We start from the raw sequence: 21,300 nt of genomic DNA, 5'->3' as shown, positions 1-21,300 counted from the left end.
GCAACTAACACTGGTTGGGATTTATTTTTTTTTTTCAGTTCTAAAAGAAGGCAGGCAATTTACATATGAGAAGGTAGACTTGACCAACATTAGGGCCATGCTGAACAGCAATGATGTCAGTGAATACCTGAAGATCTCACCACATGGATTAGAGGTAGGAATTGTTTCATGTATTCAACCTGAAAAAGAGGCTGAAGAAAAAGGTTTTGCTTTGTACTTGCTCCTGTGATTTTGTAGAATGAATCCATCTTGTCTGCCAGCTTTTACAGAAAACTTGTTTTGTCATCAAAGAGTTACAGCATCACTACACTGATCTCAGTTGTAGAAATGTTCACATTAAAGTAATGTCCCAAAACCAGGGAGGTGAGGAGGGTTCTTCAGAGTCAGATGGCTTTTCGCTTACTTTGTGAGCAGTTGTAGTCAAAATATCATTCTATTGTTTGTCCTGTCTGATCTTGCTCACAGCAGTCACATATTTGTCTCAGCCACGTGTGGTTTTTTCCTTCCTTTCTAACTCCTTCTAAAAACTTGTTTGACTACTTAGAAATGAATTTTCATGAATTAACATTGAAGGCCTTCTTGTCCTTTCTACCAGGAATCAGTTAACAACCAACAATTTAGGTTTTCCTGTCTTGGCTGTCTTAGTCTTTAAATCTTTACATTGTTTCTGTCAACTTTCTACTTTTCTCTTTTTTTTTTTTTTTTTTTTTTTTTTTTTTTTTGCCTGTGGCTTAACCACTTAACAATTTTCAGTCTTGCCTACTCACTAGGTCAAAGAGAGGTCACTTTGTCTGAAATGCCTCTAAAATTACGTTGGTATTTTCTTATACTCAAGAAACTTGAACCGGGGCAGGAAGGTGTTTGTTTGGGTGGTGATTTTTTGGAGCCCCTGGCTTTGGGTGGTGATTTTTTGGAGCCCCTGGCTTTGGGTGGTGATTTTTGGAGACCCTGGCTCTGGGTGGTGGTTTTATAGACCCTGGCTTTGGGTGATGATTTTGGGTTTCTGTTTGGTTCTGGTAGGCACGGTGCGACGCCTCGTCCTTCGAAAGCGTGAGGTGCACGTTCTGTGTTGACTCTGGGGTCTGGTACTATGAAGTCACTGTCATTACTTCAGGAGTGATGCAGATAGGATGGGCAACCAAAGACAGCAAATTTCTCAACCATGTGAGTACCTGTAATATCATTGAGCTGGTGGTGTCACATCAGTATTTTCCTTCTTACAGCATCTGTGAGAATAGCTCTGGTTATTCTGTGGTTGTAACTGAGCACTTGTTTGTTTCTTTCAATTTTTCTGTCTGTGAAGAGCTGGTTTTGCTGAATTTAGTGGTACAAGAGATGTCAGTTATTGCTGCAGACTGACACTGTTCACCTAAGGCATGCAGAGCTGCAGCAGAGACAGCTTGTTATCTGCTGGCTGTTGTCTGGAAACTATAGGGAGCTTTATTTCTTATTTCTTGTAGCATAATCTCTTGAAAATTCTTTGGATGACAGTAGTTACTCTCTGTTTTTGGAAGGAAACAATAAGTCACCAGGAACAGCAGTTTCTCATATGCTGTCCTTTACACAGGTCACCAAGCAGCCATTTCCTCATCCTCTTTAACACATTTTCCTATTAAATTAACTTTCACAAGGGAAATAACTCAAATTCACTCTGGGATAACATGGTATATCATTGGACTTGCTAGTAGCAGCAACATGGGACAGTCTTGGAATGCAAAAGCTTCTTTTTGATTAAAAATAAGGATTAGAAAAAAAGATTAAGCCCTTTACCTTCTTGCCTTTTCCTGAGAGTACAGAACAAGTCTACTGTCTTATTTTATAGCTTGCTTTACTGTCCTTCTCATCCAGATAGAAAATTCTTATTCTCAGTTCTAAGTATTCTTTTTCCTACTATTTACTTGTAATGGCTGTTAGAAACTTTGTATGCTTCTTATGCTATGGTATAACTTGTTTCAGTATTTCCATAATAAGAAAGAGTAATTATTACTACCCAAAAACCTTTTCTACCTCATCTTAGAGTTAATTTTTCATGTTATCAGCCTTCCAAATGGCCATTAAAGTTCATTGAAGTATAAGCCAGAATTTTAGGACAAAAGATATGTCAGGCCTAGCCTAGTGCTGAGAATGGAAACAGTGCTGAGGTTGACACTTCTACTGGCTAAGCTTGAGGGAGGAATTCACCTGAAGCCTTTTATTGTGGTAATTTCATGGCTTTCTGCTCCTACTTGGAACTTATTGTAGAAGAATTATATATTTAATATAGAGATAACCAGTTAAACCTGCTCATTTCTGATTATTAAAGAAAAAGTCATTCTACAGCTAAGTCAAATACAGAAGTTAATATGAAGATAGGCCAAATACATACATGTGAGCAAATATTGATTGTGGGGGTATGAGATAAATACATTGAGGAGATGAAACAAACACCAGTGGCAAGAAACCCAATGGGAATGCAAGAGAAACTTCTGTCACCATTTAACTTAGGTATTTCTGTGAGTTCAGAGGTCTTGCTCCATTTCTTCTAATTATTCATGGAAATAGCATTGTCTTCTGCTGATGTATAACATGCACATATCTCTGTGTCACATCCAAAGTCCAGTTCCACATTTTTAGCATGAAATTGAAGTGTGATTTAAGTAAAAAAAAAAATTAGAAACCATACACAAAATCAAAAACAACCAACTGAACAAAAGTATCATGCAGACCTGTGTTGAGCAGTCCTTGCAGACACTGAGTGTAACAGAAACTGTGTGAAATAAAAGGCCATGTGTCTGCCTTTAGACTGCTAAGAGGCTTAAAAGATTTTTTTTTCCCACTTACTGTTAAGGAGCTTGGTGTATGTGCATTTTTCTGTGTGTCTTGTACAAGATATGAAAATAGGAGATGTCACCTCTCTGAGCAGGATGATTTTTCTCTTGCTGCAGCTGTTTTGCTGGTGGCCAAATGCTGCTGTTCTTTAAGTTCATCAGGTGTGTGCCTGAAATACAAGGATATTATCCTCTGGATATGTCACAAACACAGGCCTCAGAAGCCATATGCTCTTTATTTACAGCATCTGTAACAAAAAGACTAGTCCTAAATATGACATTAAACACCCATTAGCTGGGCTTAGCTTTAATTTGGGACATGAGAGGCTTGTGTAATCAGATGCTGTCTGGTATTTGCACTCCAGACAAACCATGCTGAGCATGAGGAAGTTACTTACCTTCCATAATGCTTTGGGTTTCATGGCTGGGCTCTGCTGTGTGACAGATTTTTCTCCCACTCTGAAACTCTTTAGTTCTGTGTTTGCCTTGGACCTTAGGACTATCACTTGATTATGTTTTCACAATTTGAGGGAGGCTGGCAGTGAAAGGGACACAATATGCAACAAATTAGTTGAAGGGGCTGTGTTTGTTCCCTTTGTGTACTGTGGGTTCTGGTGGCACATGGATATCTTGAGGAGAGGACATTACAAGCTTGGTACTGAGACTTCAAGATAAGAGAGTGGCTGTTACTCTGTGGTGACTTCTAAAGATGCAAAAATTTAACCTACTTGGGTACTAGCCTTGTGGCATTTAAATACTTTAACAGACAGGAGTGATTTGAGGTCACAGAGACTGGAAGGCACTTTGGAAACATTATCCCCCTCTCCTTTCCTCCTCACCCCAATAAATTCCCTTTTGATTTGAAAATGAAACTAAAACTAGTTTGAAAAAAACATTACCTTCATGGGGGAGAGAGAAAGAAACCATTCCTGCTCCTGAAAGAGTGGTTTAGTGACAATTCTTTGCTTATTTTTTCTTCCAAGTTTGGGGTTAGATGCACAAGACAGTCTTTCTGGTTTGGGCTCAGATGTTCATTAGTTCTTATCTATGTTACACTCTCAGAGCATGAGTTCTACAGCACTTCACTAACAAACTACAAAATGGAGCCTTTCTTTTTCCCTACAAGGCCTTTTAAGGACAAACTGTCTAATTAAGAAATAACACCTAAATTATTTTTACTTTTAACCCAATAACCAACCACCCGTGCCCCACAATGACTTTTTCATCTAATTACACAGCACCACTCAAACCCATGGAGAAGGTGAAGAAGGATCAGCCTCCACCCTAAAAATTCCATCTTGCTTTATATATATTACTATATTTTAAAACCATAAACTCCAAGTTATATTACACACTTTTATTCAAACTCCACACTCACCATCCCAGTTTTATCATTCAATTTTGAAAGCCTTCTCCACGGCCTCAGGTCGTGCAGGGTCAGCTCCTGTCAGTGCAGAAAGTCCAAAATTCTCAGTTTCCAGAGTTCCAACAGTTTAGGTGATTGAAAACAGGCTTCTAACCAATAACCAACCACCTGCACCCCACAATGTCGACTTTTTCATCTAATTACACAACACCACCCAAACCCATGGAGAAGGATCAGTCTCAGTCCTAAAATTTCCATCTTGCTTTATATATATTACTATGTTTTAAAACCTTAAACTCCAAATTTTCCACCATGTAATGTTACACACTTCTACTCAAACTCCACACCCACAATTCCAGTTTTATCATTCAATTTTGGAAGCCTTCTCCACGGCCTCAGGTCAAATGCAGGGTCAGCTCCTATCGGCGCAGAAAGTCCAAAATTCTCAGTTTCCAGGCTTCCAACAGTTTTAGGTGAATGAAAAGAGGCTTTAGCCCCTGAGTGTGGGGAATGGCTGCAGGCTGAGGTGTTGTGCTCTGTCTCTGAAGGAAGGTTACGGCATCGGGGACGATGAATACTCCTGCGCGTACGATGGCTGCCGGCAGCTGATCTGGTACAACGCCAGAAGTAAACCACACTCCCATCCCTGCTGGAAAGAAGGTACTCACTCTGTCTGCTGCTCTTTATCCTAACTGCATTTCTGCACAGGTTTCTTTCCCCTTGCAGGTGTCTGTTCATTGGTGTGAACAAAGCAGTTACTGCCTCATTCTGACGATCACACAGGCTTAATAATTACTGTGTCTTTGTGATTTAAATGGGCACAGTGGGCACTACAGTCTTGTTCCCCAGTCTGTGTAGAGTCTTGTTGGTTAAACACTTTTTCTTTTCAAATGCAGAGTGAAAATCACAGCACAAATTAACATTGGACATTTAATCATTCGACTTTTTTGTAGCTGTACAAGTACAAACAAGGTGTACAAACAAATTCACTTGTTTGTAGTTGTACAAAACAAGGTTGAAATCTTCCTTTCTGGGTTAAAAGAGTTGTTTTAGAGAAGGGGAAAAAACCTTGATCTCTGAATTAGACTTTTTGTTTTTTTCTTTTTTAAGGAGGAGTTGCACTGTCTTGCTTACTTTAAATTCTTGGATAACTACTTGGACAGCAAAGTTCTGTTCTTGATCTCAGCTTTGAAATCTTGGTAGGATTCTGTGCATGCCAAGCTTGTGTGAACTGTGCCGCCTTCTCTTCTATTAAAAATTTCTCCCAAGGATGGCTAAATTAAAACACCTCTTAAAAATAAATAGCACAAGCATATTGGAAATTTCTTCTCAGAACACCCACTTGCTAAAGTCTATTTTCAACAGGTGTAAAATAGCCAAGGAGTGACAGAGTGCAGCTTTCTTCTGGCTTTGGCAAATACTCTGCAATACTTCTACAATTATGTAGTATTAATGCTCTGGCAGACTAAAATACTTAATTTTTTTACTATTTTCTTCTGGGTTTTTTGGTTTGGGTTGGGGTTTTTTTAGTTACTGTCTGTATCAATGTTTCTTCTTTTGTGCTTTTGCAAACAGTTCCTTTTAAGTAAGACAACTCACAGTGACATATGTGATACTTGAAACAATAACTGTTCCGGCTGTTGGCATTTAACAGAAATTAAATCTTTAAATTATTTTTGTTTTGCATGTAAGGAGACACAATAGGATTTCTACTAGACTTGCAAGAAAAGCAAATGATCTTCTATTTAAATGGAAACCAGCTTCCTGCTGAGAAGCAAGTATTTTCATCTGCTGTGTAAGTATCTGCTCATTTGGAAGGACATGACCTCTGTGGATAATTGTGTTAATTATATGAAGAGTTTTTAATTTGAGATGTAAATTCATATTTACTTACCTGAAGCCATCATTAAGCAAGTTTCCCTGTTGAAAGTTGCTTAGAAATCAGTAAGAGGGATATAATTTTACAGGTGGATTTCAGGGTCCAAAATAAATACTTTGGACTTTCCAAAGGTATGTTCAGCTCAGTGGTTTATGCTGTCTAATTAGCATAGCATTGAAATAGAATGAGGCTGCAGCAAAGATGAACGATTTTCTGGTGCCTGAGGAACTTATCTTCTGAAAAACAAAGCCTTTCTGGTAAATGTTGGAGAGGGCTTGTTAACTGACTGCCATTCACTGGGGCCAGCTCCTGGAGCAGCACATGGAACATTCATCAGAGGATGTCTCTTGGTAGCATTGCAGGCAGGTGTTGGGGTTATTTTGCCAACTGTTGTTAAAATTAACATATGGTGAACTCCTCTAACTCTCCTAGGGAAGTTCAGCCTTTTACTTCAGAAAAGATAAGCTGGTGTAATACTTTAGAAAGCAGCTTTACATGCAGCTTAATTAAACATTAGAGTACTTTATCAGTTATTCCTACCAGGCTAATAATTTTATCCATGTTTTCTCCTCAGAATAAAGTTCAAGATGCAGGCAAAGAGTAGTTCACTTTAAAGAGTTGCTGAGTATCTTCTTTATTGAGCTTTTAGTGCTCTGTTCTTTGAGTATAGAATTGATAAACTTGAGTACTTGTTAGAACTTGGGGTATTACTGAACTCATGCCCTTTGAGTAAATTTGAGAGGTGGTAGTTGTGATTTTAAATGTGACTAATCTTAGTTGCACAGGAGGCAGCCTTTATTTGAATCACTGAGAAATTCAGATAAATCCCAATAGTAAATTCAGGAGTTGAGAACTAAACAAGGTAAGTATGTGCAGCTGCAGCTTGATGCTCTCCCAGTTAGCTGCAAAACACTGGTATTAAACTTGTCTCTGTCTCAGGGTATATTTTCAAATGGTAATAGTAACATGTCTGAAAGCTCTGCTATTATTTAAGTCATTCTAAAATGCCTGTTCATGATGTTGCAGATCAGGATTTTTTGCTGCAGCAAGTTTCATGTCCTATCAACAATGTGAGTTCAACTTTGGGGCAAAACCCTTCAAGTACCCACCACCAATGAAGTTTAGTACCTTCAATGATCATGCCTTTCTCACAGCAGAAGAGAAAATCATTTTACCCAGGTAATCCTCCTACTTTGTGTGTTTGCATGCAGAGAAATAAAATGTTTCATGTCTGAGTTGCCAAGTCTTGCCTTGTACTCAGCAAAATTTATTTCTTATGGGGTCGTACTTCCATGGGTACCTCTTCTAAAAGGATGAGACAATAGGCTCCAGTGCAATTTCATCAGTAGGGCAGGAGATATGCAACCAAAATTTATTAAATTAAAATATATTTTGTAATATTAAGCTAATTAAAATGAATTAGTGCCACACAGTAAGCTGTTTTAGTAGAAGTACCTTCTGCCATCTAAGGATTATTAGGCTGATTGAGGAGGTATGCTGTTAATTAAAAAAAGATGTCCTATTTAAAATTGACCTAATTAGTGGTGTTAGCAGCATGGAGGTGCTGAATGATTGTAAGTCTTGAAATTGTCCTTTTCTGATCCTGATGAAAATTTCCCCACTTTTGAATGACAGTGCTGACAAAGGTTATTCAAATTTAGAAGTGTTTTCCCACCTAAATAAAATTCAACCCAGATAAAAACAGGTCTAGATACATTCTTCTTTAGCTTTTATCAAACTTCTGGCAGGATTGAAAACTAATAGCTCATGTGAATCAAGTTATTAGTAATAAAATAACTTACTGGAACATAAGCAGTAACACTGTACATTGTAATCTATGTGGTATACCCTGGATTTCAGTATGTGACTGAAATAATCTTAAATTGCAACTTATTTAGTGAGGGCGATGTTGTTGGAGGGGGTACCTCTGGCTGTAATAACATTCAGAGACTGGTTTTGAATTATCTAGTTTTGATCAAGTGTATTTGAGGTACTTAAATATATTTAAAAAGAAAAGAAGACAAGCCCCCCTACTTCTGCGTTGGAGTCGCACATTTGCAAACTTTGAGGCTTGGAATATTGTATTGATGCAGAGAAAATCAAATGCAACTTGCAAAATCATTTTGTGCTTACCTATAGCCAGAGTAAATTATTTCTGCTTGTGACTGCAGGTGCTTTAAGTGAGAGTCTGATGTAGTCTTTGAGATGATCTATTAGGTACAAATTTGTGCTCTTCTGTCTTGGTAGTGTCCCACACTGAATGAGAGGTTTGTAGCTTCTGGCTGATGCTCAGGTGGGATTGATGTTCAGGCAATAGCTGTGAGAGCTGTTAATGATTGTGCCAAAAGATGAGAGACAAACTGGGGGTAACTGGTTTCCTGTTGATGCCTGACTGGTGAAACTTGGCCTCCTGTGCTACAGACCCTGTATTATGCAGTAGCACTGAAAGGCTCCATTCAGGGCTGGACACTTGTTCTTTGTAAACAAAGATCATCCCTGCCCTACAGCCTGAACTGCTTGGAAATGATAAGCCAATTCTAAATTAAAATATAGCTTTGATTATCTTAAAAGTGATAGGAGATAAGGCAAAGGCGGGGCGGACCCTAATTATCCATCACAGGATTTAACATAAACTCATGCAGAGTTGTGCTGAATTTAGTGCATCTGGTGTTGGGGAAAAAACACATCACCCTGCCATTAAGTAGTTGTGATGGGTGTTGTGTGTGTGTTCCAGCTGGGAAATGTCTTATTTCATCAGATGAGGGATTTTTACCTATTTTCTCTCCCTTGTGGCCGTTGCCATACTGGGATGTTGATTTAATTTTCTGGTTTTATTCTTTTAAACTCTGTTAGAGCATTATAGGGTTTCTGTATGTTGTTGATACATGGGTTTGTGAGGTTTATTTGTTTGGGTTTTTTTCTTAACTCCTGAAAGTTGCCAGGTACAAAAGAATTTCTGTAAGTGGTTCAGCTGTGGGAACTAGGAGAATTGTTATTTAATCCCCTCTTTGTCCCTTTCTGACAGACCAGCAATAGGGAATCAGATTGTTTTGCAGGTCTGTGAGTGTGTTAAGCCTTTTTTTGTGGGCAACTGTGATTGATGTTTATCAGCAGTGTGATGCAGCACTGCTACAAGTGTTATGTTGGCCTTGATGCAATTCTCAGAATAGTTTTGAATCAATTGCTTTGAGCCAAATTAATGTTTGGGGGGTCTGTCTCTCTCTCCCCTCAGACACAGGCGCCTGGCTTTGCTGAAGCAAGTGAGTATCAGAGAGAACTGCTGCACACTGTGCTGTGATGAGATAGCAGACACAGAACTCAGGCCGTGTGGACACAGGTAAAAGCTTAAAAAACCCAAATCCAAAGAAATATGAAATGTGTGTGTGATGCTCAGCTTGGATGAGGCCATATGCAGTCCCTGCTCATCTTGATTGACTCCCCAGGATAAAGGAAATAACCTTCCTTCCTTTTAAGGATGTGATGTGTAGAGGTTAAACACAGTATTCCCACTATGCCATTCATCCTACACCTGAGCAGATGGAACCCCTGGTTGTGTATTTGGGGAAGTACAGAGGCTACATCTGTGTGCTGCCCTGGGCTACTGAGTCTTATTTCCCTGATGTCAAAGGCTTTACTGATAAGTACTTGATACTGGTGCTGTGAAATCCAGATCATGTGAGGAGAGCAGAAAATTCATAATACATCGCACACTCATTAAATGTTCAACAAATGGATTGTCTCAAGTCACAAATTCCTCTAAAAGCTAAAAATGAGCCAGCAGTATGAGTTATACCATAATAGCACTTTCCTGCCTTTAAGCAGCCTGCTGGGAAATGAATCCAGTTAAGTCCAATTCCTTAGAGTTCTGGAGCACTCGTGGAAGGAGTCTTGCCATGTGTCTAGATGCTAGAAAGTTAAAAGAGATGTGCCTGGATTGGAGAATTTGCTGCAGGGCACTGGGGCTGCTCTCCAGACCAGAGTGAGTGCAAGGATTAATGAGCTCAGGGAAATGGGATCCTGAGCAGGTGCTGGTCTGGGAGATGCTGAGCAGCAGGAGCTCCTCTCAAAGCCTGTAAATGGATCCACCACACCTGACTTGCAATGCCACCACACTGAGGGGCTTGACTGTGCCTCTGGCAGGCTGACTAAACTGCTTAGTGCTTAGTGTTATTTTGTTGTTGTTGGTTAGTTTTTCATACTGTAAAAGCAGGCTTTAACTGCTTGTGTTATTTGGTTGTTGTTGATTAGTTTTGCATACTGTAAAAGCAGGCTTTAACTGGTTTTTCTTCTCCTTCAGTGACCTGTGCATGGAGTGTGCCTTGCAATTGGAGACCTGCCCTTTGTGTCGACAGGAAATACAAACCCGAGTCAGACAGATCTCTCACATTTCATGACACACGTGGAGAAACACCACAGACTTGTTTTTAAAGAACTCCAACCAATACTGAAAGGGGAAAGCATCTCTAACCAATCCTTATGCACATAGAACCATAGCCACGGCCAGATTTCATGCTAACCTGTAATCTGTTTATGTTAAAACTGAAATCTTTAATAAGCTCTTCCCAGCTGCCAGCACTGGGAGCTGGATTCAGCAGTCAGGAGCTCTGGCTATTGGTTCCTCTGAGCAAGAGCAGAGGGAGTTGTCTCTTCTTCCCCTTTTCCTTCTCGCCTGTCGCAAGTGCTGAAAAAATTTGCACTGGAAGTACACATACAATGCATTTTAGAAAAGAGGAGAAAATAAGTATTTCTTAAAACAGGGCCGTGCTGTCTTGTGCTCGAAAGTCTCTATTTTTGGCAGAAGTCAGTGCTAAAAAGAGAATGCCAATGTTTTCCTGTTTAATGTAGCCTCCTGCTGGTCAGAGACTCTGTATTTTCAGATATTAAACTGCTCAAAGACTGAATCTGTACACAGACTGATTGAAAAGACAGTGTGGAGACTGTAGAGAAAGTCACAGGTTTTAATAACTTGGTGATTCCAAAGAATGTTATGATTTGTTTTTAAATGTTAAAAGATCAGTGGTATTTTCAAGTACATAATGTTTCTGATACTTTTAACTTCGGTACCCACATTTTTTTGTGAGGTTATAATTTTCAGGAGGTATTCTTAACTAATTATAATGCTGGACTGGAATTAATTTGATATTCTGGTATTTTTTAAGGTATCATCGAACATCTTTTTTAATCAGTGTTGTTTTTGAAAGTTAGCTCAATTTTTCCAAAGTGAATATATCTTAAAATATTAGAGGAGAGTTCTTGACCCATTTATTTAAAACAAGGTTATTTGGATAGCAACTTCAGTCTTATTCTTAACTCCTTAAAAATGCACCTTGCTTGCCACTTGTCAGTCCTGCTCTGAGCAGGTTTGGGGCCACACTTCCTATTTTTGGTAGGGGTCATACAGTGGGAATCTCTGCTCCACTTTAATTACACATTTGTGATGTTTGTATGTTAAGGATGCACTTCAGTAGGCAGCTCTTGACTTTTACTAGGTTTCTACAAGGAATCAGGGTTCACAGCTGGTGTCAGTGAAGTAGCACAAAAATAGGTGGGGTTCTGCTTATTTTGCACCAACTGAGGATATGACTCGGTCTCTTCCAAGTCTTGCACCGGTCGATTTTTTAAAAATATCTGTCTGTATAGTAGAACTTTGCTAATTCACACACAACTTACACCAAAACCATCCCACTTCTTGGCAGTGATTCAGCAGCAGAGGCTGTTGTAGTGAATTCTCATGGTGTGATGTAGCTTATTTTTAAAATCATTTATTATCTTTATTGTACTATGAAGTACTAACAAAGCAGAGCCTGCTGAGCACTCTGGCTTCCTACAAACCTCAGCAGGAGCTGAGAGCTCTGCACACAGGTCCCAGAACCCAGCTCTCCAGCAACTCCTTTCACCTTCTGCCTTTGCTGACTCAAGGGTGCTGAACTTCATCCAGAGATGTGTGAATTAGGAAAGTTCTGTCCATCGTTTTCACGTTGACTTTTGTCCAAATGTAGACTGAATCCAGCAGCAGAGTGCTGGTTAGTGTTTTTGCTAAAATGTGGATTCTCTTCCACCTTGGATGCCTGGTCTGATTTAAGTCAGGCTGGCAAATCTGTGCCACAGGGATCTCATTTCCTTGCTGAGTGTACTTTACAATGTTTTGCTGTATCCATGTTTTGTCAGGGCCGAGTCCCTTCCAGCTCAGTGAGCAAACATGAGCTCCATCACTGCCACAAGGGTGTTAAAAATTCAGAATCACTTTGAAATGAAGTTCTAAGTGCTTCCAAATGCAATGATGACTTTTTATCCCTAAGGTACAAAGTTACAAATCATATTTTAGGGAAGAGGTGGGACAGAACCATTTTGAACTCTGCCTTAATAGAGTCTAGTAATTTCAGGGCTTTGGTTTCCCTGGCCAGGATTAACTGAGGTAAAATTTTCAGAAGTGCCTAGGACTCCTAATTTGTATCAACTGCTGTATGAGATTAAGGTCTTCAGGCCCAAGTCCACAATGGCTTCTGGGCATCTGCTGTCCCTTGGAACGCAGGTGACCTTAGAGCCTCGCTGCCTTTGTGGACATGGGACTAAGTGCCTGTATTACTGAAAAGATGTGAATGCTTTGGAAAATTTTGCCCCAGACCGTCTTCCATGCAGCTGGTGCTGGGCAGAGGGAGCCAGCGGTGGCGGAGGAGGGAGCTGTGTTGCAGAGAACTGTCCTGTTCATTTCACAAAGGGAAAGGCTGTACCCTGGGCCCGGCTGTGCCGCCATGCAGGCCGGGGCCATGGCTGTCAGGCCGGGTGCGGTGTCAGCCCCGCTCCCTGCACCCCCGGAGCTTTGGGGACAGGGACGGGAGCTGCCCACTCCACAGGCCCCCACAGGGGGAAACGAATTGTAGCAAAGTTGTCCATTCAACAATAAAAACATCCTGAAGGCTGTTTGTTGTTCTTTAATTCCTTTTCGACTGAGGTGTATCTATGCGCTCGGGTGGGACATTGGTGCCGGGTGGGGGGTCATCGTACTGTTCGCTGAGCTGCAGCAGCTGCGGCTGTCCCCAACCCTCGGAGCTCTGCTCTCTGAGGGGAAGCCCACTCTACCGCTGCCATTAACAAGCAAATAAGCAAATACTTGTAATACAGCAAATAACGCTGCCTCCTGTCTCCCCCTCAGGGCCCGGCCCGGCGCAGGACGCGCTCCCCAACCCGCCATGGCGGCAGCACCGCCTTCCCGCGCAGCCCCCGCCGCGCTCTGATTGGGCGAGCGGGCCGGGGGCGGGCCCCGAGGGCCGGAGCCGCGCTGTGATTGGCTGCGGACGGGGCGGAAGAGCGCGTTCCCCAGGAGACGGCCCGAGGGGAGGGGGCTGCGCGCCGGCCTGAGGGCGGTGGGTGCGGGCGGGGGCGCGGGACAGGGGGCCGGCGCCCCGGGGACGGCGGGATGGCACCGCCTTGTGCAGACAGGGACGGTGATGGCCCGCTGCCCCGGGTCCCTTTGAGGGGCGGGAGGGAGTGTGGCGGGCTGGCTGCCTGGGGAGGGACAGGGCTGGAGGGCTGTACCCGCCCTCGCTGGGACTGAGGATGGGGAGGCGAGGGACGCGCTCGGCTCCCGCCGGGCTCGCGGGGGTGGCCCGGGGCTGCTCTGAGGGCCGGCGGTGCGGGAAGCCTGGCGGGAGCAGCGGGGTCCTGTCGCCAGCCGCCCCGGGGACCCGTGTGCCCTGATCCCGGTGTGCCCTGTGCCCGCGGTGCCTCATCCCCGGTGTGCCCCATCCCCGGTGTGCCCTGTGCCCGCGGTGCCTCATCCCCGGTGTGCCCTGTGCCCGCGGTGTCCTGACCCCGGTGTGCTCCATCCCCGGTGTGCCCTGACCCCGGTGTGCCCCATCCCCAGTGTGCCCTGTTCCCGGTGTGCCCTGTCCCCAGCGCCCACTCACAGCCACGGGCCGAGTGTCCAGCCAGGACACAGCCCCTGGGATCTCTGTCCAAAGCTGCTCTGGGACACACTAGAGCATGGTGGCACTCTTATCTTATCTGGCTTTATTTCTATAATGGTCAGTCAGAGATGTTTTAGGAGAAAAGATGGAGAGGTGACCCAAAACCCTTTTATAGGGTCTGGTTATATCTTGAGCCTGTTCTCTGAATAGGCATAGAAAGTTTCTAGATTATTTAGGTTATTACAAAAAAACGGCAATCATTTTGGAAGAATGTGATGTTGGAATTCCTGTGTTTAAGAATTAAAATTTATCTCCCAATTTGCTCTTCAGGAAATATATGGCAGTTCAGCAATTGATTTGTATTAACACTAAGTCATGTTATTCCTTAGCACTTGGGTCAAAAAGAAGAAATAACCACTAACAGCTGAAACATACATCTCCACTCTGGCTAGGCAGGAGCAATGGAGACTTCTGATGGAGAAAGTTTGGGTGTAGCCACGTGAGTATGCTGCATTCTCATGTGTCAGATTTCAATAAGCTAATTGCTGATTAAGATATCTTGATAGGAATATAATTGCAGGAATGAATTTACACCACGCTGTTTTGCAGAGTCTGCCTCTTAGGAGAAGAAAGGTGCAGAATGCAAAGCTGCAAGAGGGAATAACATCAGTACAGAGTTTAGGTGAAGTCAAACTAAATATCACTGTGGTCAGTGTAGCTGTGCTGAGGGATCAGAGCAAGCCTTGTAAAGGCTAGGAATTGCTTTTTCTGGTGTTCATTTTAAATCCAGAATTTCTTTTCAGAGTGTTTGTTGTCTTATGTCACTGATCCTGGGAGAGAGGAGACTCTTCCTCTGCTTGAGTGTTCTCCTCCTAAAACTGAGCCCATCCACAGGTGACCTCAGCCAGATTTCACCCTGGCAGGTGCTAAGCTGCTGCTTCACCCCACAAGTGTCTGCCATATCCTTCTCCCAGGAGTTGTGGCAGAAGGGGCTGTGTGACTGTGTCATGCATGGATTTGACTCTTTCAGCCCCAGACTCTGTGGCAGAAGGGGCTGTGTGACTGTGCCTCTGTCATGTGTGGATTTAACTCTTTCAGCCCCAGACTCTGACCGGTGCCAGGGCTGCCTCAGCAGCACAGTGTGCTGGGCCAGTCTGGGCACTGTGACAGGGAATAAAACCCCAGCTCGTGTCTCTATAGGTGTGTGGATGCCCGTGTGTTGTGTAAAGAGATGGAATTAGGTTCTTTGATTCTGTTACTTGCACAGACTTCAACCAGGGTTTAAATTAACACTTTCTCTGTTGCTGTTCGGATAAGCTGTAGAAGTAGCAGTAGCATTTATTTGGAGGGGTAAAGGAGTGTAAATTATCGCTGGCAGAGCCAGCGCATGCCGAGGGGAGCCCTGAGCCCGGCTGAGCTGCCCGGGGTGTCCCGGGGTGTCCCCGCTGCCGCCCTGTGCCGCCCTCTCGCGGGCTGTGCCGGCCCCGGCTCCGCTCCCCTCCCCGCAGCAGCAATGCTGCTGCTGCCAGGATATCCTCGCTGAGCAGAAGCCGGTGTAAATTAAAGATCCCTTAATTTTTCCTGATCAGAGCGAGCCTGGTTATAGTTAAGCTGTCGGCTCAACTGCTGTTGGATTAATTTCACTGGAGTATTCTCTAATGGCAGAGTAATTTTAATGAGCTTTTCAAAACTCAGTTGGAAGGGCTGTCCTACTCTGTTTACTGATGAGAAAGAGACATTCAATTGAATTAAAATGCTGCTTTCACTGATCTAAGAGATTTTTTTTCTTAAAGACAAATATCCCTGTTTCTTTGAGACTTCTTTTCCTCACATGTGAGAAAAGTTTGTCTTTCATCCCTTGGAGGAAATAGGAAGAGTTCATCTCCCACTAAAGAGCTGTGAATGCCAAAGACATCCTGTGGATTATTTACTGTGTCTGAACAATTGAACAGTTGCACAATCGTAGATCCAGACTCCTGATGCTGGCACCAAAGATTTCTTCCCTGGATTAATTCAGATCCATAATGTTGTTTAATATTTGCTTATGGTGGAATAACTTTAGGAGATTATTCCATTTATTTGGATCATATAAGGATGTTTCTTGCATAAGAAAAATATTGAAGTTTCTTCAGTTATGTAATAGTTGTGTATACGTTCTTGTTCCACAAGACCAAATATTTCGAAATATTCTCTAGAGTGTCTACAGTTCTGTGATCACCATGTGCAGGAATGAGAAGTTAAACTGGTAGCAGCTGGGATTTGTGGGTTGGAAAAGGTTTAATTTGCTGTTCTAATTACACTCTTTACATTCTTTTGCACCAGAACTAGAATTACCTTGACAGTAATGCTAGTAAACCAACACTTATTCTTTCTTGCAATTAGGCACCTTACGGGGAGGAAGTAGAGTAGAGGCCTGATGAGAATCTCCATGGAGCAATCTCATCAGTGCCAGGGATTGTTTTGTAGGTTGAAACTGGGAAGTTTTTCAGTTATCTTGTAATTACTGGGTTTGTTTGTATATTTGTACTTAGGCTTTTGTTAACACTTTTTAATTTTAACTTTAATTTTCTGCTGGGGTTAAAATATATATTTTTTCTTTTGCTTTCAGCTCCACCACTTCTGATGAGTTTGATGCAGTTGTTGGCTATCTGGAGGACATCATAATGGGTAAGGTTTGCAAGTAGGTACAGACAACAGCAGGGCTGTTAAACATGTTGCCAGCTGCTCTTCTGTAAATTAGCCAACACACAGAGCCCCTGCCTGCTTCATGGAGGCTTTCTTTCCTTTCCTACCTGTTAGTGTAGTAAAAATATACACAAAATTCTTCTGTGTGCTTGTGACTCTTGAAAATTATTCTCCACATCACTGCAGCACACTGCTTCTTAGAGAAACAGTAAAGATGCTTGTGCATCTCACAGAGAAATCAAAACTTTGTGGGATTTTTATGGAAGAGACTGAGAGGCAGCCTTCCCTTCCCCAGCTCTGCCCAGGCTTCTCCTGACATCTCTGCCAGGATGTTCTGAGAAGCTGCCATGGTTTGTCTGGGCAGTTTTCTGCAGTGCCCTGCTGCTGCTGCAGGGAGCCTTTTGCACTCTGATATAAAGTTGGTTCTGTTGAGGGTTGGTTCTATTCCAGGACTGAAAGCTGCAAGAATGGGGAGCCCTATTTCTGTGTAGCCAGCCCTAAAGCACAAAGATGGTCACAGAATCACAGAATGGTTTGGGTTGGAAGGACCTTAAAGGTCACTCACCCTCCCTGCCATGGGCAGGGACACCTTCCACTGGAGCAGGCTGCTCACAGTCCCATCCAGCCTGGCCTTAGGCAGTAAAAGATGCTCAGTTCTCAGGGATGTGGCTTTAATGAGAACTCAGTGTGTGCAGAGAAGGGTTTTACAAGGTGCCAAGGCAGAATTCATGCTGATCAGCCATCAGCTGCTTTATAGGAGCAGCACATCATTTCTTTGGTCACACCCTTCCCAGAGAGATGCAGATTCTGGAGCCTCAGTTGCCTGGCGATGCAGTTAATTCTGGAGAAATGCTAACTAAATTAATTTGGAACATTTCAGAGTTTGGAAAGCTGTGCCTGGTGTCCTTTACCAGTGTTCATAAGTAAACTTTTTATTTATACCTGTTTTGTGGAATTCCATGGTAACCTCCCCTGGTTATTTTTACTCTTCTTTTCTTCCACAACTGGAAAAAATTATTTGGCAATTGAAAATTTAATCTGGGAATTTCACTAATATTTTTAAATTCAAAGACAAAAACGTAGAGTTCCTGTAGAAAAGAGGTATTCACTTATTAAAAAATACAGATGTTTTGCTGACTTTAGAGCCAGAGCAAAAAGAGGTTGAGAATAACTAACTATTAATAAATGTAGAGCAGCAGGACTGTTTTGGTAATATTTCACCATCAGCCTCTGTTCTCTCACGGATGGGTCAGAAGTGGTGCTTTGGCAGCAGCTGTGGGGCTGATGTGATGAACTCTGCACGTGTGCAGGGCTCTGTGCTTGCAGCAGGGAAGCAGAGGACCAGTGAATGTGGGGTTTGTGTCACAGAAAGAATGACTAAACTCCTCACTCTGTGCTGCTTTTCTGTCATGGCCCAGATGATGATTTCCAGTTAATACAGAGGAATTTTTTGGAGAAGCACTACCAGGAGTTTGATGACTCAGAAGAAAACAAGCTCATCTATACAGACATTTTTAATGAATATGTAAGATACCTTTTCCTATTTTTCTTTTTTTTTTTAATATAGTTCTCCCTTTATAAAATACTGGGCTTAAATGGAGCAGATCCAAACAAGTTCCTGTTTCCTTAGAAGCACAGCCATGATCTGTGAGCAAAAAGGTTTTTTCTGAAGCTTTAGGGTCCTTTCTCATTGTTTCACACAAAATTTTCTAGAATTACAAGAGTTTGGTTTCTGTTCAGCTTTTGCATTGGGTCATTTTAGCTTAACCAGCTTCCTGAAGAGTTGTTTTTGAAAGATCACTGGTTTTCCCCTTGAATAAGAAAATCAAGTGTAATTGGGAAAATTTTGTGAATTTTTGTGAGTTTTCTCTTTTTTTTTTTTTTTTTTTGGAAGTAGTGTAGCTCCCTTGCATAGAAATTTAGCCAATTGCTGTAGTAAATGTGTTTAGCATGTGTGCAAACAAAGTTTCTTATTTTCCAGTTGTTTTATTTCTTGTATTGGATAATTCAATCACATTCTTCATACAAAGCATAATCAAGAAACTAGACCAGTCTGCTCTTCAGTACCATTAAATGAGCTGGAAAAATATTTGTTTCTAGATACAAATATTTGTTACTAGATACAGATAGTCAGTGTTTGTTCTCCCCAAGATCCCCAGCAAAAAATGTGCAGCTCTGTGCCTCAGGGCTGGTGTGAGAGCAGAACCAGCAGCACCCCCTGAGGAATCTGCAGTAAGGATCATGCAGAGTGTCAGGAAGGTGTCAGTGCAAGGATGCTGTTTGAAATCTGCCTCTGAAATTGTTGTGATCTTACTGGGGTGGTTTGTCTGGGTTTTTTTCAGATCTCTTTAGTAGAGAAATACATTGAAGAGAAGTTGCTCGATCGGATTCGTGGGTTTGATATGGTTGCTTTCACAGTGTCATTGCAGTAAGTCTCTGCTTTGCTTTGGTTGAGGAGTGGCTTGTGTGCCTCTCAGTTCTTTTTATCTAGATTAAAGATTAGGTTTTTGGCTCTTCTCACTCTAGATAATGGTTCCACTTTAAGTTAAAATAGAAGTGTTCATGCTGGCTGTGGCTGACCGCTTTTCTTGCCTTCAGCGTGTCCTGCAACTGTAAATTTCTGAGTTATCCTGCTGAAAAATATTGGGTTTGAAGGGGTAGGAAGAAAAGTCAGACTGAGAGCACTGGAGGATTTTTGTATTTCTTGTCATTTTGAAGCCAGACCCTTAAAAGGTTGTGTCCTACCTCTTCCAGGCCTCAGTAGCCTGCCGGTGTTTCAGTCATGTGGTTGAATTCCTTTATTGCAGTTTTCATATGGAGCATCCAGAGAGGAGTTTGGTTTGTGTTCAGCTTTTGCATTGGGTCATTTTAGCTTAACCAGCTTCCTGAAGAGTTGTTTTTGAAAGATCACTGGTTTTCCCCTTGAATAAGAAAATCAAGTGTAATTGGGAGCTGAGTATCTTAAAATATTTGAATCTGGTTAATTTTTAATGTTTCTTAAATAAACAAGTCAAGTTTTCAAGGACTGATATGATACTCATAGGTCTTGGATTTAGATAAATTTAACAATGGAGTTGGATTGGAAATACTGCCTGGTGATATTTGACTGCAGTTTTGCTATATGATAACCTGCAATAATATTCTTGTTTAAATACTGATATCATTCTACTTGTCCTTTTTGACCTTGTACCATTTTAAAAATAACAAATTTTCCTCACACAATTTTCTCATTCCCAACTTCTTTTTCTCTGTAGACAACACAAAGATGAAATGCCAGGTGATATATTTGATCTGCTTCTCACATTTACAGACTTTCTGGCTTTCAAAGAAATGTTCTTGGAATACAGAGCTGTGAGTATTTCACATTGTTTATTTTCATTGGCACAGTAGCTGTTGGTTTTGTGTAGCTCCACCTGAGAGTGCCAAAGGAAAAGTTTCTGCAGTAGGTCACAGTATTTAATCAAAGGCTGTAACAGAGTCAAAAGAAAGAATAATTCAATGAGCAGCTTTTTAAACTCAAACTGCACATTTAATGATTATAGAAAACATTAATAAAGCTGGCATGTGGAGCAGCTCTTCCTGCTTTTGTGAACTTCCTGCATTTGTGAATATTGTTTTCCAAATGAACAGAAGGGAACACTTCTTCACTGTGACAGTCTCAGAGCTTGTGGAGTCTCCATCTTTAGAGATATTCTAAAGTTGTCTGGACACAGTCCTGAGTGACCATGCTTGAGTTTGGGGTTTGGCCCAGATCACCTCCAGAGATCCCTCTCCACCTTGGCCATTGTGACTCTATAGTATCTTCTTTTATTTTTCATTCCTAGTCTATTCAAAATTCGCTTTTTAAGCCTCTTTCATTTGTTTTCTCCTCCTCTCTGTGCCAGCTGGAGAAATAAACAAAAGTGCTGAGATTTTTGGATGAGGTTTTTCCTAGCAAAATAAAAATCAGTGCTCTCCAGTGTTGGACAAGGAGCAGAAGAGTCACAGTTGTGGTTGTGCCTCTGCCTCTTCCCCATCCCTGTGAATTTTGAGGAGATGGGGAGAGGCTGAAGAGAGTCAATCTGTGTATCAGCATCAGGAGGAATTTCAGCTGGGATTTGCAGACTGGGGTCTCTGAGAGGCAAATGACAGGAGCCAGATTTCAGTAGATCCCTGAGCCCCACTGCATTCCCAGCCAGGGCTGAGCAAAGCTCTGCTCTGACATGGGCAGGGTGACAGGAATCCCTCACCCCAGGGATTCCTGACAATCTTCTTGGGTTCACATTCAATCCCAGATGCTCCATTAACATGTAATTTTATATTGGTTTGATGCAGCAGAAAATGTATTGCCAACTTCATTTTTTGAAATGCTTATTCCAAACCATCATGGAGTCACAGATTTCTCTTTTTTTCCCCATCTTTCTAGGAAAAAGAAGGTCGAAGTCTGGATTTAAGCAGTGCGTTAGTGGTGACTTCATTAAACCATTAAACAAACCATTCTGAAGGGAGTTCTGTTGTATTTTAAGCGAGGTCTATTCAAATTTCAGAGGGGAAAGGCAGCGATTCCCAGGAGGGGCCGGGGCAGAGGGGCGGGGACTCGGCTGCGAGGGAGGAGGGTGTTCGGTGGGGCCGGGCCGGGACCGTGGGTCCCTTTCCAGGGGTGAAATCAAAGCTTGC

General features: G+C 42.2%; 2 protein-coding genes across 6 annotated transcripts in view; both read left to right on the top strand.

Moving 5' to 3' along the window:
• RSPRY1 (ring finger and SPRY domain containing 1) overlaps positions 1-12,963 on the top strand; it is a 36,438-nt gene extending 23,475 nt beyond the window's left edge. For all 3 annotated transcript variants that reach the window (XM_058034382.1, XM_058034380.1, XM_058034381.1), the window contains 7 exons: positions 39-154; positions 1,021-1,164; positions 4,722-4,833; positions 5,866-5,968; positions 7,079-7,231; positions 9,285-9,389; positions 10,350-12,963. In XM_058034382.1, coding sequence (XP_057890365.1) covers positions 39-154; positions 1,021-1,164; positions 4,722-4,833; positions 5,866-5,968; positions 7,079-7,231; positions 9,285-9,389; positions 10,350-10,446 — 830 coding nt within the window. In that variant the 3' untranslated portion in view covers positions 10,447-12,963. The remainder of the gene's footprint in view (positions 1-38; positions 155-1,020; positions 1,165-4,721; positions 4,834-5,865; positions 5,969-7,078; positions 7,232-9,284; positions 9,390-10,349) is intronic.
• Positions 12,964-13,341: 378 nt separating this feature from the next.
• On the top strand, positions 13,342-21,127 carry ARL2BP (ADP ribosylation factor like GTPase 2 binding protein). Of its 3 annotated transcripts, none has more exons than XM_058034409.1 (7): positions 13,342-13,416; positions 14,349-14,458; positions 16,568-16,626; positions 18,063-18,169; positions 18,987-19,072; positions 19,899-19,995; positions 21,050-21,127. In XM_058034409.1, exons 2-7 carry the CDS (start codon positions 14,421-14,423, stop codon positions 21,110-21,112), a joined length of 450 nt encoding a protein of 149 aa, XP_057890392.1. In that variant the 5' UTR covers positions 13,342-13,416; positions 14,349-14,420; the 3' UTR covers positions 21,113-21,127. The 3 variants fall into 3 exon arrangements, with proteins under 3 accessions (XP_057890392.1, XP_057890393.1, XP_057890394.1); XM_058034410.1 differs by lacking the exon at positions 13,342-13,416 and adding an exon at positions 13,427-13,497; XM_058034411.1 differs by lacking the exon at positions 13,342-13,416 and adding an exon at positions 13,500-13,517.
• Positions 21,128-21,300: the final 173 nt, after the last annotated feature.

This window comes from Melospiza georgiana, chromosome 14, assembly GCF_028018845.1.
Source record: "Melospiza georgiana isolate bMelGeo1 chromosome 14, bMelGeo1.pri, whole genome shotgun sequence".
NCBI classification, from domain to species: Eukaryota; Metazoa; Chordata; class Aves; order Passeriformes; family Passerellidae; genus Melospiza; species Melospiza georgiana.
Note: the sequence above shows the minus strand (reverse complement) of the source record. Positions and strands in the feature narration are given on the sequence as shown.